Source organism: Daphnia pulex, chromosome 9 (assembly GCF_021134715.1).
Source record: "Daphnia pulex isolate KAP4 chromosome 9, ASM2113471v1".
Taxonomy (NCBI): domain Eukaryota; kingdom Metazoa; phylum Arthropoda; class Branchiopoda; order Diplostraca; family Daphniidae; genus Daphnia; species Daphnia pulex.
Genome location: NC_060025.1, coordinates 8,072,643 through 8,085,461, shown reverse-complemented (window position 1 = coordinate 8,085,461; position 12,819 = coordinate 8,072,643). Strand labels below are relative to the sequence as shown.

General features: G+C 39.4%; 4 protein-coding genes across 5 annotated transcripts; all 4 read left to right on the top strand.

Moving 5' to 3' along the window:
• Window positions 1–68: 68 nt before the first annotated feature.
• On the top strand, window positions 69–1,877 carry LOC124201804 (extensin-like). The gene is made up of 4 exons (XM_046598043.1): window positions 69–336; window positions 416–479; window positions 836–1,135; window positions 1,205–1,877. Exons 1-4 carry the CDS (start codon window positions 319–321, stop codon window positions 1,684–1,686), a joined length of 864 nt encoding a protein of 287 aa, XP_046453999.1. The 5' UTR covers window positions 69–318; the 3' UTR covers window positions 1,687–1,877.
• Window positions 1,878–4,007: 2,130 nt separating this feature from the next.
• On the top strand, window positions 4,008–5,071 carry LOC124201805. 2 transcript variants are annotated; one of them, XM_046598045.1, is made up of 4 exons: window positions 4,011–4,238; window positions 4,343–4,452; window positions 4,529–4,629; window positions 4,709–5,071. In XM_046598045.1, the coding sequence occupies exons 1-4, from the start codon at window positions 4,063–4,065 to the stop codon at window positions 4,763–4,765; spliced, it is 444 nt and encodes a 147-aa protein (XP_046454001.1). In that variant the 5' UTR covers window positions 4,011–4,062; the 3' UTR covers window positions 4,766–5,071. The 2 variants fall into 2 exon arrangements, with proteins under 2 accessions (XP_046454000.1, XP_046454001.1); XM_046598044.1 differs by having other exon boundaries at window positions 4,008–4,238; window positions 4,529–5,071.
• A 533-nt stretch (window positions 5,072–5,604) lies between these two features.
• On the top strand, window positions 5,605–8,709 carry LOC124201798 (synaptic vesicle membrane protein VAT-1 homolog-like). Its single transcript, XM_046598036.1, has 13 exons — window positions 5,605–5,741; window positions 5,830–5,985; window positions 6,063–6,315; window positions 6,376–6,514; window positions 6,580–6,795; window positions 6,859–7,155; window positions 7,225–7,416; window positions 7,483–7,825; window positions 7,898–7,972; window positions 8,036–8,143; window positions 8,209–8,322; window positions 8,384–8,503; window positions 8,572–8,709. The coding sequence occupies exons 2-13, from the start codon at window positions 5,838–5,840 to the stop codon at window positions 8,583–8,585; spliced, it is 2,019 nt and encodes a 672-aa protein (XP_046453992.1). The 5' UTR covers window positions 5,605–5,741; window positions 5,830–5,837; the 3' UTR covers window positions 8,586–8,709.
• An 85-nt stretch (window positions 8,710–8,794) lies between these two features.
• LOC124201801 lies at window positions 8,795–12,813 on the top strand. Its single transcript, XM_046598040.1, has 6 exons — window positions 8,795–8,898; window positions 8,980–9,320; window positions 9,392–10,273; window positions 10,343–10,454; window positions 10,515–10,620; window positions 12,313–12,813. Exons 2-6 carry the CDS (start codon window positions 9,228–9,230, stop codon window positions 12,317–12,319), a joined length of 1,200 nt encoding a protein of 399 aa, XP_046453996.1. The 5' UTR covers window positions 8,795–8,898; window positions 8,980–9,227; the 3' UTR covers window positions 12,320–12,813.
• The last annotated feature ends 6 nt before the right edge of the window (window positions 12,814–12,819 follow it).

The window sequence follows — 12,819 nt, the reverse complement described above, 5'->3', positions numbered from 1 at the left end:
ACAATACTGAATGTATATATAAGAAGTTGGTTCCGCCCAGTTGTGTTGTGGTCACCGCCCATTGTTTCGAACAGGTGGAATGTTTGTTTTTTCTTAGGGTTTTTTTGTTCCATCTTTTTTTCCCCCGATCAGATGTTTACTTTAATTGTGTTGGCAGTTATGCTGCGCTTAGTTTCTCTTCTTTTCTCCTCATTACCCAACCACCACCGAGTATAGTCCTGCTGCTGCTACTTTGGGTATATAAGAGTCGAAGTCGACGTTCCAAAGACACACACTACACTTCCAGCAGCAAAAGCAGCAGCTCGAGCTAAAGCAATCATGACAATCAGCCGATCTGTAAGCTTTAATTTAATTTTTCATCTCTCCGGTTAATTTAAGTAGTACATAACATAAATTTCTGTATTATTTTTTCCAGTTCCTCGTAGTTTGCCTTCTCCTGGCCACTTCCCTCGCTGAACTCAACCGCGAAAAACGATCACGTAATTATTGTTTCTTTCAAATTATTATTTATCATTCAGTATTTAGTTTATTGATGATTGTACTGAGCTAAAAAAAAAACCCTGGAAATCCGGAAAAACCCTGTTCAGTGTGTTAATTGTAGCCCAGCAGGCAATGAAATTTGGATATACCATAAAGTTCTCTGGTAACTGCGGGTATAACTTCAAAAAGGGAAAATCTACTTTGGAAAATCCGGGAAAATCCAAAGTGCCTACCACTAGTGAAATGAGCTCTTAATAACAGAGCGGAAGATCTGCTGTCTGCTGTACTTCTTACCTGCTGACTTACAATCTGTCCAATATGAAATATGGGTCAAATAACTTTCTCTCCTTTGCAGCGGATGGACACGGACATCATGGACATCACGGACACCATGACCACAGCCACGATCACGGACACCACAGTGCTGCTCCTATTCACACTCCCGATGCCGGCGCAGCTTATGGTGGTCCAGTAGCAGTCCCAACTTACGATGCTCAACCGGCCCAGCACCATCATCATCAATCGGCCCCAACTTACGATGCCCAGCCTGTTGCTCCTTCCTATGAGGCTGGACCATCTTTCCAAGCTCCTCAACAGTATGAGGCCCAAGAAACGTCTCACCACGGCGCTCCTGAATACAATCCTCCGGCTCCTGAATACTCGCCACCTGCTCCTCAACATCATGAAGCTCCTCCAGCTCCTCAATATAGTCCTCCTGCTCCCCAATACAGCCCACCAGCTCCTTCCTACTCACCACCTGCCCAACAGTCGTACCCGACCCAAGCAGCATCTTCTTACAATCCTCCTTCACCTCAATACAATGCCCCAGCTCCTTCCTACTCCCAAGCAACTCAGTCCTATGAAGCCCCCCAACAGTCTTACGAAGAGCCTCAACAGTCATACGGAGCCCCAAAAGGCAAAAAGCCCAAGTCCAGTTACGGTGCCCCCAAAGCTCCTAAAGCTCCTAAAGCCAAGAAACCAAAGGGCAATTATGGCGTACCAAAGGCCAAGAATCCCAAGTCCAGCTATGGAGCTCCTCAACAACAATCGTATGCTGCCCCAGCTCCTTCCTACCAGCAGGCTCCAGCTCCTTCCTATCAGGCCCCAACTCCATCTTACCAGGCCCCGGCTTATTCAGCTCCTGCTCCATCCTACACTCCCCAGGCTGCTCCCCAATCGGCCTATCCTCCACAATATGGTCGTTAAAAAATGATGTGAGTTCACTGGTTCACTGGCTGGTCCACATTTCACCTTCATATCACCTTCATCAAAAGCTTTGTTGCACTGCATACCTGATCGCTTATCTGCACACATTTAGAGTTCTATGCTTCTTTTTGTTTTTTTAAAGCCTAAAGCTGTTACTTCAATGTTACAATATACTAACGTTGACCACTCAATTAAATTTTACCTTATCTTTAATTATCATGAATTATTATTTTGGGAAAATTCGACAACGAACCGACAGCTGAATGATCAACTCGTGTTCGCCCGCATCTATAGTTTATTTCAATTTTAAATCATTTAAAAATCAATTCAGCCTTCACTAGCAGGGTTTCGAAGGAATATGTTAATTAGTTTAGTAAGTACTTATTTAGTTGCATTTTTTTTTGTTTGGATGACAACTTGACGCGCTACCTTGTCAACGATTTTATCACGACTGTGTTTGGAAGCATTTCCAATTTGTATGATGCAATATTCTAGACTACCTGATTTGGTTGAGATTTATTTCTTCATAATATGAGGGAAAGTAAAGTTACTATAAGCATACTAACATCTGGAAAAAGAATTCTTGATAGGTGATGCTATCAGCGAATCGATTTCGTTGTATACGAATTAAATGATCACAGGAATGTTATAATTGTCATTAAGATTGACATGATGTTCTCTCATTTATTATTTTTCGCAATTTTGACCCGCACTACTACTCCGGCCGAATTATTTGAATTTAGTTCCCCCGCCCATCCGGACTTACAAACATGTTTGTAAGTTTGTTACTCTAACTTGTTACTCTACTCTAACTATAATAACTCCTGCCCCTTTAAGTCCTTTGAGCTTTGTTCACGGGATGATTTAATATAGAACTTATAACATACATGTAATATGTAAAAAAAAACATATATTTTAAATATAAAATATAAAATATCTATTATATATGTAGCTAATTGAAAACATAAAAATATTATAATAAGAAATAAGAGGTGGTTGTTCAGGAATGTTGGTTCCTCCACCGGTTGGGCAGGTGGCGGAAGCGAAGGAATCAGGAGATTTGAGTTGTTGACCATTGGTTGAGTATGGCTATTAGTCGTTTCGTACGTTAGTAAATCACGTACTTTCTCAAACATCGGGTACAACACCAGTTGGAGAGGTGATGTAACCCATGATGGAATCGGGATACCAGACTGAGCCATGGGTTGAGTATGGCTAGCAGTCTGGTTAGTTGGATAGTCTGATTGATTAATCTGGTAGTTTGAATGCATTCGTGTATCAGGTTCGAAATCGATATTCACGAGTAATTCGTTCAAGTTCTGCGTCGGCTGATTAGGCCTTTGCAACTTCTTCGCGTCGTCTGAGTTGTAGACAAAATGCCAGCACCAAGTGTATATGTAAGCAAATAGATTCGACATTTTGGCTTTTATAGATTTGACTATAGGTACCTCAGAGAAAACTGTGAACTACCTTGGGTGCTGGGGTTCCTTATATAGCCTTCGATCGCCAATCGACATTCGCAACAGCCGTTTGGATTAGTTATTCGATTATATTTTAAAAAAGTAAAAGTTAGTTTCATTAAACTTTAGTTAATCTGAAACTTTATTGTATTACGCGTGTATTTCAAAAAAGAAATCAAATTTTTAATTAATAGTGATCGAAATATATTCGAAAATAAAAATCCCATGCGGCTGCCATCCCTGCCAATCCCCTATTGCGCAATATGTATACTACATCAGTATCCATATTGAACAACAACGTCTTCGACCGTATCTACATAGAGTTTATTTCAATTTTAAATCATTTAAAAATCAATTCAGCAAAAACTAGCAGGGTTTCGAAGAAATATGTTAATTAGTTTAATCAGGACTTATATTTAGTTGTAATTTTTTTTGTTTTGATGACCTTGTCACGATTTTATCACGACTGTGTGGAAGCATTCCCTATTTGTATGATGCAATTTTACAGTACTACCTGGGGTGATGTTTATTTGTTCACAACGAGGGAAAGTAAAGTTACTACTAACATCTGAAAAAACTATTCTTGATAGGTGATGCTATCAGCGAATCGAGTTTGTTGTATACGAATTTAATGATCACAGGAATGTTATAATTGACATTAAGATTGACAGGATGTTCGCTCATTTATTATTTTTCGCAATTTTGACCCGCACTATACTCCGACCGTTTGAATAGTTCCCTAATGAATTTTCTATAATCAGCAACCTAACCTTGAACACGCTGAATCTGGTGGGTAAAATTGCGCAGTGTTATCGACTTATTATCGTTCGCTATAAAAGAGCGTGAAGATGCGATGGAAAAACATTGTCTTCCACTCACTTTGGTCGCTTCAGTTGTCTATTCCACTTTGCGAAAAATGCAGTTTTCTATTTCTAAAATGTCGATTGTCTCTCTATTGTTCTGCATCGGCTTGCAGGTTAATCTTAGTATTGCAGTTCCAGTATTTATTAGAGATGCAGCTTCGATGGCCTTCGCCATCCAACACCAACCGGAATTATTCCGGTTTGAAGCTGCACAACCTACAGGTTTACGGTAAAATGTCGCTTCAAATTGTGCCATGCTGTTGCTATATACTTAATTATTTTATTTTATTTATTATTAATTTTTATGATTTATTTGATTTAATTGATTTGCAGAGCTGAATCTACTCTGGTAGTTCCTTCAGTCAATTCAAATTTTCTTTTAAATTTGCAATATCTTTCGGGGCTTTTAAATTCTCTGAGTTCCCTCTTGGGCCAATCGCCAGGTATTATTTTATTCAAATCTTCTAATATGCGAACGTATTATTAATTCCCGTTCCTGTGTACGGCAATTAAATATAGCGCCACCCGCTACTGACGCTCCTACACCCGCTACTGACGCACCTACACCCCCACCCGCTTCCGGACCATCAAACGCGCCCCCGGCGCCCCCTTCAAGAGCAGTAGGTGCAAATCTAGGACAAGGAAGAGTTATTCCCTCACAGGCTGATCAAAAAACACTATTTTCTCTGCCCGGCCTAGGAGGATTGTTCCAGCAAGGTGCGATCGATTTCCGCGGTCTTCCAGTCGCCCAGCTAGGCTAAGAAAGTTACTCCGACTGTTTCCCTATCGTTGGTTTTAAAAAACTATCGATAACGACGTTTTAAAAATAATATTAATACGGATTATGGTTTTCTTTTCGTTATACTTTCGTTTTTAGTTTGACATTTTATGATTTCCTTGTTTCCAATTCTCAAATTTATCACAGTCCATTCTGGGTGGCTTCATTATTTTATCGTTAATTCTATTCCTTGTATTTCTTTTTTTGTTACAACATTTTGATAGCGGCATTATATTGCCGCATCATTTCGGGTCTCTATAATAAAACGGTGCTTTCGGTTGCAATATTCTTATCATCTATTTCATTCGCAATAAAGTTAAAGATGGATATAGATGAAAGATGAGGAAGAGTTTCTCCGCAAGCCTTGGGGCGTTCCGGTTGATCTTCATTCGGAATAAAAAGGGAAAATCGAAAATGTTTGCCATCACCAGAACTGTCAACAAATATTCCAGTTTGTCCATCTAACGCGGTTTTAAACTAATCGACGTCGAACATCACACACCTAACCACCGGGGACAAATCTAGTCTGAATGAGTCAGTTGAGCCCGACTCAGTAGAAAGTAGAACACATATATTTCCGAGTTGCAACGTCGTCTTCTTTCTTGGAATTGAAAATTTGTATTGATGCGATTTAAACGTTCGTAGCGCGTTGTAAAATGTAAATGTAAAATTTGGCCATTTCTTTTGGTTTCCATCCGCCAACAGTTCTCGCAAAACACTTTTTCACTCTTCGAGCAACGTCGAATTAAATTGCGATAAGATAACGGTATAAACATCTATAGCGAAATGGAAAAAGAACCAAGTTCATCGGAAGTCTCGCTTTTTTCTCAGTATTATTTTTGTCCTTTTCAACGTTGATTCGACCTCATAAAACCAGAGGTCCAACCTTGCAAACGACACACTCCATCATTGGTGGTCTAGTAGAGAACAACTCAAGCGTCTGCATTGTCTAAAGTAAGTTAAACATTCAACCGTATTTTTCTACTGCTTATGTAAACCGAATTTCTAACCTAATTGTCAACTGTTTTTTTAAATTGATTAGCTGCAACTATGTTTTCCGAAAAGCACAACGAGCCTGCTGCTCACAAAACTGTCAGCGAGATGGTGAGTGAACACCCGACAACTATTCAAACCTCTTCGCCAACCGCTGCAGAACGTCAGCGAAAAAAGTCGATCAACGAAGCGGATGAGATCGAAAGTGAGTTTGTCACTTTATAATCCTGTGTTTGTATAGTTTCAATTTTTAAAAATTTATTTTCATTTGTTTGTCTGCAGAGGAGGTGAGGGAACTTCGTCGACGTGACGAGGAAGAGATTCGTCGCAAGCATCTGGGAGCCTTGAAAAGAATCGAACAACATCTCAATCAGAATGGTGGAGACTTGTCTTACCTGTTGAATCAGCAAAGGGTTCCCACCGAAGTGAGATCCGTTCAACTCACTGGATTCGGACTGGGAAAGAACATCAATATCGCCAAAGTTCACATTCCACTACCGTTGAAACACGAAGTTCTCATTCGCGCCCATTCCTGGTAAGTTTCAAATTTTCCCAAAACGTTTGATTTTTAATTAATTTCATTGTTGTTTTTCAGTGGAGTTAATTTTGATGATGTTATGACTCGTAATGGTATGCTGGACAACTGGGTTCGTTCATTGAAGGCACCTTTCATCATGGGAAGTGAAGTGGCAGGTGAAGTTATCGGACTTGGCAAAAATGTCACTGAACTGAATGTAAGTTCTTATTACCTATCCAATTGTTTTCAACTGATTATTACTAATGGTTATTTTGTTTCTAGTTGGGTGATCGAGTCATGTGTCTACCAGAACGCAAAGCTTGGAGTGAATATGTCGTGTGTCGTGTCGAGCATTGCTTCAAAATTCCCGAAGAGATGAGCTACAACGACGCAGTGGCTTTGACCGTTGACGGAATCGTGGCCTACTCTTTGCTCTTCCAAATGGGATCTCTCTACCCTGGCAAAGCTGTCCTCTTGCACTCCACTCCGGGCGGATTGGTAATTAAAAAGTCGAATTTTCTCTGAGAATTATTTTAAGATTTAATTTTGGGCGTGTTTTAGGGCTCAATGGTGACCCAAATGGTTCGTACCGTGCCAGAAACCATCCTCTTTAAAATCGCGATGGAAAATGAGGGACAGATCAAATTCACGAATCAAAACGTCCACTACATCGATCACGATTCCGACTACGTCACGGAGATCCGGCACAGTTCTCCCCACGGCGTCGATCTGGTTCTCGATTGTCAATACGAGGACAATTTCCATCGTGATTTCAATCTTCTGAGACCCATGGGGAAATACGTCCTGTTCGGGACTCAGGCGGCCGTTCATCGCGGATTCTTCGATAGCGCCAGAACCGTGAGTTATTCATTTTAATTAAATAATGATTACACAATGTGATAGTCTTTTGAATTCAATTTTTCGCAGTGGTGGGGCCAAGATAAAATTTCACCGCTGAAACTCTACGAGGAGAACAAGAGCGTCTGCGGATTCAACTTGCGCAACTTGCTCTACTTCCAAAAGGATCGCGATTACGTCCGTGAAGTATTCTGCAGAGTTTGTAAAATGTGGCAAGAAGGTTCCATCAAACCTGATTTCGACGTTCTTCTGTTCGATGATGTAAGCTTAAATTGATATTGATAGGAAATAATTTCATCTAATAATTTAAGTTTGTCCAAATTTTAGCTGAACGAAGCGTTGCAGCGGATGCAGGAGCACGGACAAATCGGCAAAATCATTTTGAATCCGACCGAGTCCAGAGAAACGACGGAAATTCCCGACTATTACGCCATCGCCGAGAAGAACGTGAAGAAGAGAATCTGGGACCAGAAGCCGTTCCTGAACAAATTGGGATTACCTGAGCCAGGTGAATTGGTCAGGGACAAGTCGCTGGTGGAAGAGGAGAGAGAGCGTGCCCAGCAGAAGGAACAAGAAGAAATGCAAAGGAAATACGAGCAGCAGCAGCAAAATCAGCAGTATATTCAACGTTTGACGCAACCCCAAGAGAAATTTTACGAAGCAAGAGGAGGTAATAATATCTCTTAAATCGGATTTAGTTTCATTTAATTCACTTTGATTCAATTTTTGTTTGTGCGTGTAGCGGTTCCTGAAAGGACTCAGACTCCGTCGGCTTATGAAGTCCGCACTGGGAACTTGTCCGGCGAGCCTCCAATTGGTAAACGTGTTTTTTTAATATCGGGTTGAATTTGATTGGATTTCATTATCTTTTTATTTCTAGTTTATGATCCTTCTTCCGGACGAACTGTGTACAATGTAACTACTGCAGAAACTTGTCCGTATTTGGCTCAAGCCGCTCAACAACCAATTTCTACTACGGTGAAAAATGGTGAGATGAATTTGCAACTTAATGTTAATTGCAGTCATTTTTAATTAAAACATATTTGTTTGTAGTGCCCAGCTTCCAGACTGTAATCAAGGAACCGCTGACATCAACTCGTGCTTCCACCGCGACAGCTGAGACCGGAAGAGAAGTCGGAAGAGAAGCCATCTTGACCAAGGAGAGAGGTAAATTATACATTCTTAATTGGTTATACTGTAATGGTATTTTATTTAATTTTTGTTTTAGTTGAGCTGTCAGTCCCAATGACTAATAAAGACGTCAAACATCTGAAAGAACAACTTCCCGGAGCCGTGCTGGAAGATAAATATACTGGAGATAAATACACTCGTGGCCTTCTGGAAAAACGTAATAAGACACGCGAGCTTTTATTTAACTAATTCTATGTAATGCTAATTTACAATATTTTTTCTCAGGTACTAACGAATGAGATCGATTTGTGTGAGGATCGTATTGTTGCTGAACTTCTAGCGCCACCTTTTTTAATTCAGATTTTAATTTCAAACGAAAGATTTGTAATTCACTTCCACTCGAAATAAACATAGAAAATTTAATTGTTTAGTGCTTTGTAAAATTTACTTTCACAAATTCAGTCGACTAAAATAAATATTCGTTGATCTATTTATTGGCAACGTTCAAAAACGGTTTGATCGTTCAGTTTTTTGTGTCATCTGCACCAGTCGGATGTGTCCTGTTACGATCCAAGTTCCAAATATCAATAAAGGTTTTTGAGTTTTGACCAGGTTTGTAAATCGCCGTCTTTAATTACCAAATTGTTATTTGAGAACTGTTGCCTTGAAATCACCATAATCGTTTTCCAATAGCTACCACGTGTCAATTGACTCTACGAATCCTGTGGGAAAGGAAGGGGATCTTATTTCTTATGATCAAGGACGAATATTTTTCACCATAGTTATGTACAGCCACAGAGAACGTTGATTGAATCAGTCTCGGTTTTGTTGCTCAAGTCAAACGACGCCGAACTCATCGATTCTGTCAGACCTGCCCACACTAGCTGATGTTACCTGACTTCTAACTTCTGACTTGTGACTTGCCAGTCACAAAGTGTTTCATGTACTCAGATCGTCAGATGGAGTCTATACTTCCTGAAGCAATTGTGGAACCAAATTTCACTCGAAGGGAAGTCAAATTCCCTTGTATGCAAGTAAGTTACGAGTCATCTGAAAGGTATTTGCTAGTGTAATAATTATTGTGGCGTTCTCGTTTCTTTTTCAGGCGGAAACGTTGGAGGGCGTCAATGCCGTTTGGCAATATTTGGACTCCTACCGCAATAATTTAATTGAGAAATCTGCAAAATTCGAGTCTGATAAGAAATTATTCGAGTCTCATCGCGAAAAAGCTTTAGAGCAGATTCATCTCGATTTACAGTCGCAATTTCAATGCAAAATCGAAGATTTTATCAGAAAGCTGAACGAAGCTACATGTCTGTTGACAGCGAGGAAACAAAAAATCGATAAACAGTCGAAATACATCACCGAATTGGAAGATAAACTTAAAAGTTCCCAGTACAATGTTACACTCCCAGTTACTGTACAAGAAAAAGCTTTAAACAATCAAACTCGATTCGAACTTGAACGTGAAAATTCGTCGTTAAAATCTGCCATTGAGTTTTCGAAGAAGGACTTCGAGGAGCTCGTCAAGTGTAAAAACACGGAAAGACTTTTTTTGGATAACCGCATCACTGAACTTGAAACTAATGTCAATCAACTGACTGAAGAACGAGATCAGTTACAAGAAATGGTTCAACAGTTGTCTAAAGAAAAACAAGAATCAGTACAAGATGACATCTTCAAATGCAAGACTTGTGGTGCCATCGTGTCTGCTGAGCAACTGGATCAGGAAGAAACAACACAACTTGTAAACCTTTCATCAGAGTCATCCGGTTGTCATTCTGATGTGGCATCCATTGGATATGACGTGGAAGATGTGGCAGTACTGAGTCTGAGTGAATTGCATCTGTCGAATGCAGAAGAAAGCAAGAACATATGGCTAATTTTTCATACTTCTACCTCTCAACACTTTGTTGCGTCCAGTATCTACCTTAAATTGATGAACTCTTCATGGAGATCAGAACACACTCAATCTTTACAGGCACTGGTATTGATCTTAATTTGCAAGTTTCGTGTTTAAACTTTTTTAACGATTTCTTTTAATCATTTTTATTAGACTGAACTGCTGGAAGCGTGCGACACTAATATTCAGTACCTCCAATCTATTCAATCCTGCTTGAAAACTTCTGACAGCAGCACTAATGATAATGTTGTGACATCTGTCAAACGTACGTAAAATAGTGATATTTATTCCATTTCATTGCTTTATTGGTTTGCTATTTTTGCAGAATTGTTACAGAAATGGGTCCAGCTGAATGTAAAAGTCTACCTTTTTCAACGCAACGTCGAGCAACAAGGTCCAATCTGCCCGGAACAATCTGCCACTTTTCCAAAGTAAATTCTCTATTCCGCTATTTTTTTGTTAAGACCCCTTAAGTTATTCTGTAGGGAAAGTCCAAAGAGAACAACCATAAGGTTTTCGTATAGCCCGACAATTAGTCGGCTTGATTTAGAAATATTCGTTTGACTGTTCTTTTCTCCTATTAATCTCTTCTGGAATTTCTTATTGAAATCAATTGTTTATCACTCTTATTTTCCCATTTCATTTTTCCTTGTTTTTGTTAACATTTTTTAAAACTTAAATGGCAAAAGAGTACATTAATTCATTCATCCTGCTTGCCCTCTGCATTTTTAGAAAGACTTTGTGCAGTAGCTACGGTATGTAAAATTAATGTAAGGAGAAAACACAGTAAAAGTAGACTTAGTTATTCAGAGTGCTATAACAGCTTGGCAACAAATGCTTTTGCTGCCAAACTGGATCACTAAACCACTTTCACTAAAGTAAAGTCAATATAGCGTATACTGTAAAAACACATGTAGATTACGGATGTTTGCGGAATCAAGCCTATATAACTAGCCAAAGTAACGATTCAAATATGGACCCTGTGGTTTCCGTGAACTTCAAAAATATTTATTATTTTTTTTAATGCGAGTCAATGAGTCATTATTTTATGTGGGACTAATTATCAGCGGGATTTGGGAAAACTCGTACCAGTAGAACCTATTGCTTTGGTTGATAATTAAAAACTTTCGTGTATAGCGATCGTATTCGAAGTTTAAAATAGATTGTTACTCGGTATTGTTTTGTAGCTAACGGTACGTTCCGGTTTCTTGTAGTTTGCAACTTTATTGCCATTTTTTTTAAGAATTTGTAATTCATTTTCACCTATAGATAATGGAATATTTCTATTCCCATGAGAGTAACGAAACACCGCTCTCTAGAATCTATAGACTTGCGAAGAACTTTGTCTTTTTCAAGAGCTTTTATCTGCCACCCAAGTAATTGTGTCGCGCTAACAGCTTTTGAAGAAAACACTGCGACTGGTTATGAGCGCGTTGTTTACGAGCTAATATAAAGAACAATTTGGGGAAATTTTATCTTTAACAATTTATGTGATTTGCGATATTCCCCACATGTCCGGGGTTTTTTTCTTCTTCGATTACCGGCCTAGTAGTGTGTTGTGTACGAACTGTCATAAATTCTTGGTAGAAACGAAGCAAAACTAGTGTTGTATCTAGACTAAATTGACTTTCCATAACGTATCCAACAGTAGAATCAACAAATTCGAAACATTCACACGAAGAAAAGACCTCTTATTGCTATTGCTCATCCTAGCGAAACGCTTTCAAGCGATTTCACTTAAATGGAAAACAGCTCATCGTTGGGTGGCAGGTGTACCAGTTTAGCACTTGTACTTTTTTTTTTAAACAAAATTTTCACCGGGTTAATAAACGCCGGAACAAACCTTTTAGAAATTATTCCTAAAAAAGAAAAGAAAAATTACCTTTATTTTTCATATCTGTGACCTATTTTTAATAAGGGCCACGTAGAAAGCTAATGTTCATTTGGGGAATTTCCATACAGAAATCACCGTCATTCTAATTTCCCCAGTACTAATAATAAGGCAGAAATGTAATTTTTTTCTGTGTCATTTGCCATTACTTTGCAAAACCTCATTTCTCAGCATGATTGACAGGTAACTCGAATGAGTAGGGCGTTTCATTTAGGCAACTTTTCTCTTTCAGCAGCTGAGCCTACGAACAACTCTCACCACCGAAATCACCGGCAAACAAATCGGTCATATTTGTCGTCGTGTAGGACATGCGATGACGAGCTTCCACAGGATGGCAACAGGAGAAAGAGAAATATATGTTCCCGCTGATAGGTGTTTGAATTTGGAATGGGCCGGGTAATCCCGGGACTACAATTACCAGAGAAAGAGAGTTTGAAAGAAAAACAGTTGGAAGAATTAAGGAAGCGATAAAGAAGGAAGGAATTTGCTTTTACTGGATGGAGTTGATAAATTCGTGGTCCCGCCGAGCGCCAGTGTGTAGTAGTAGTAGGTCTCTTTTGCGGTCACTTGCCGTGCGCTAACGCGTAAAAGGAGGAGATTGGGCCGAGCAGATGGCGTGTGTTGCTTAATATTTTATTTTCTTATTTTCTTCGCGGTTAATGGACGACATCTTGATGTCGTTTCCTTTATTTGTGTTGGCAGTTATGCTGTCCAGTTTCTCTCCCTTTCTCTTCCTTTT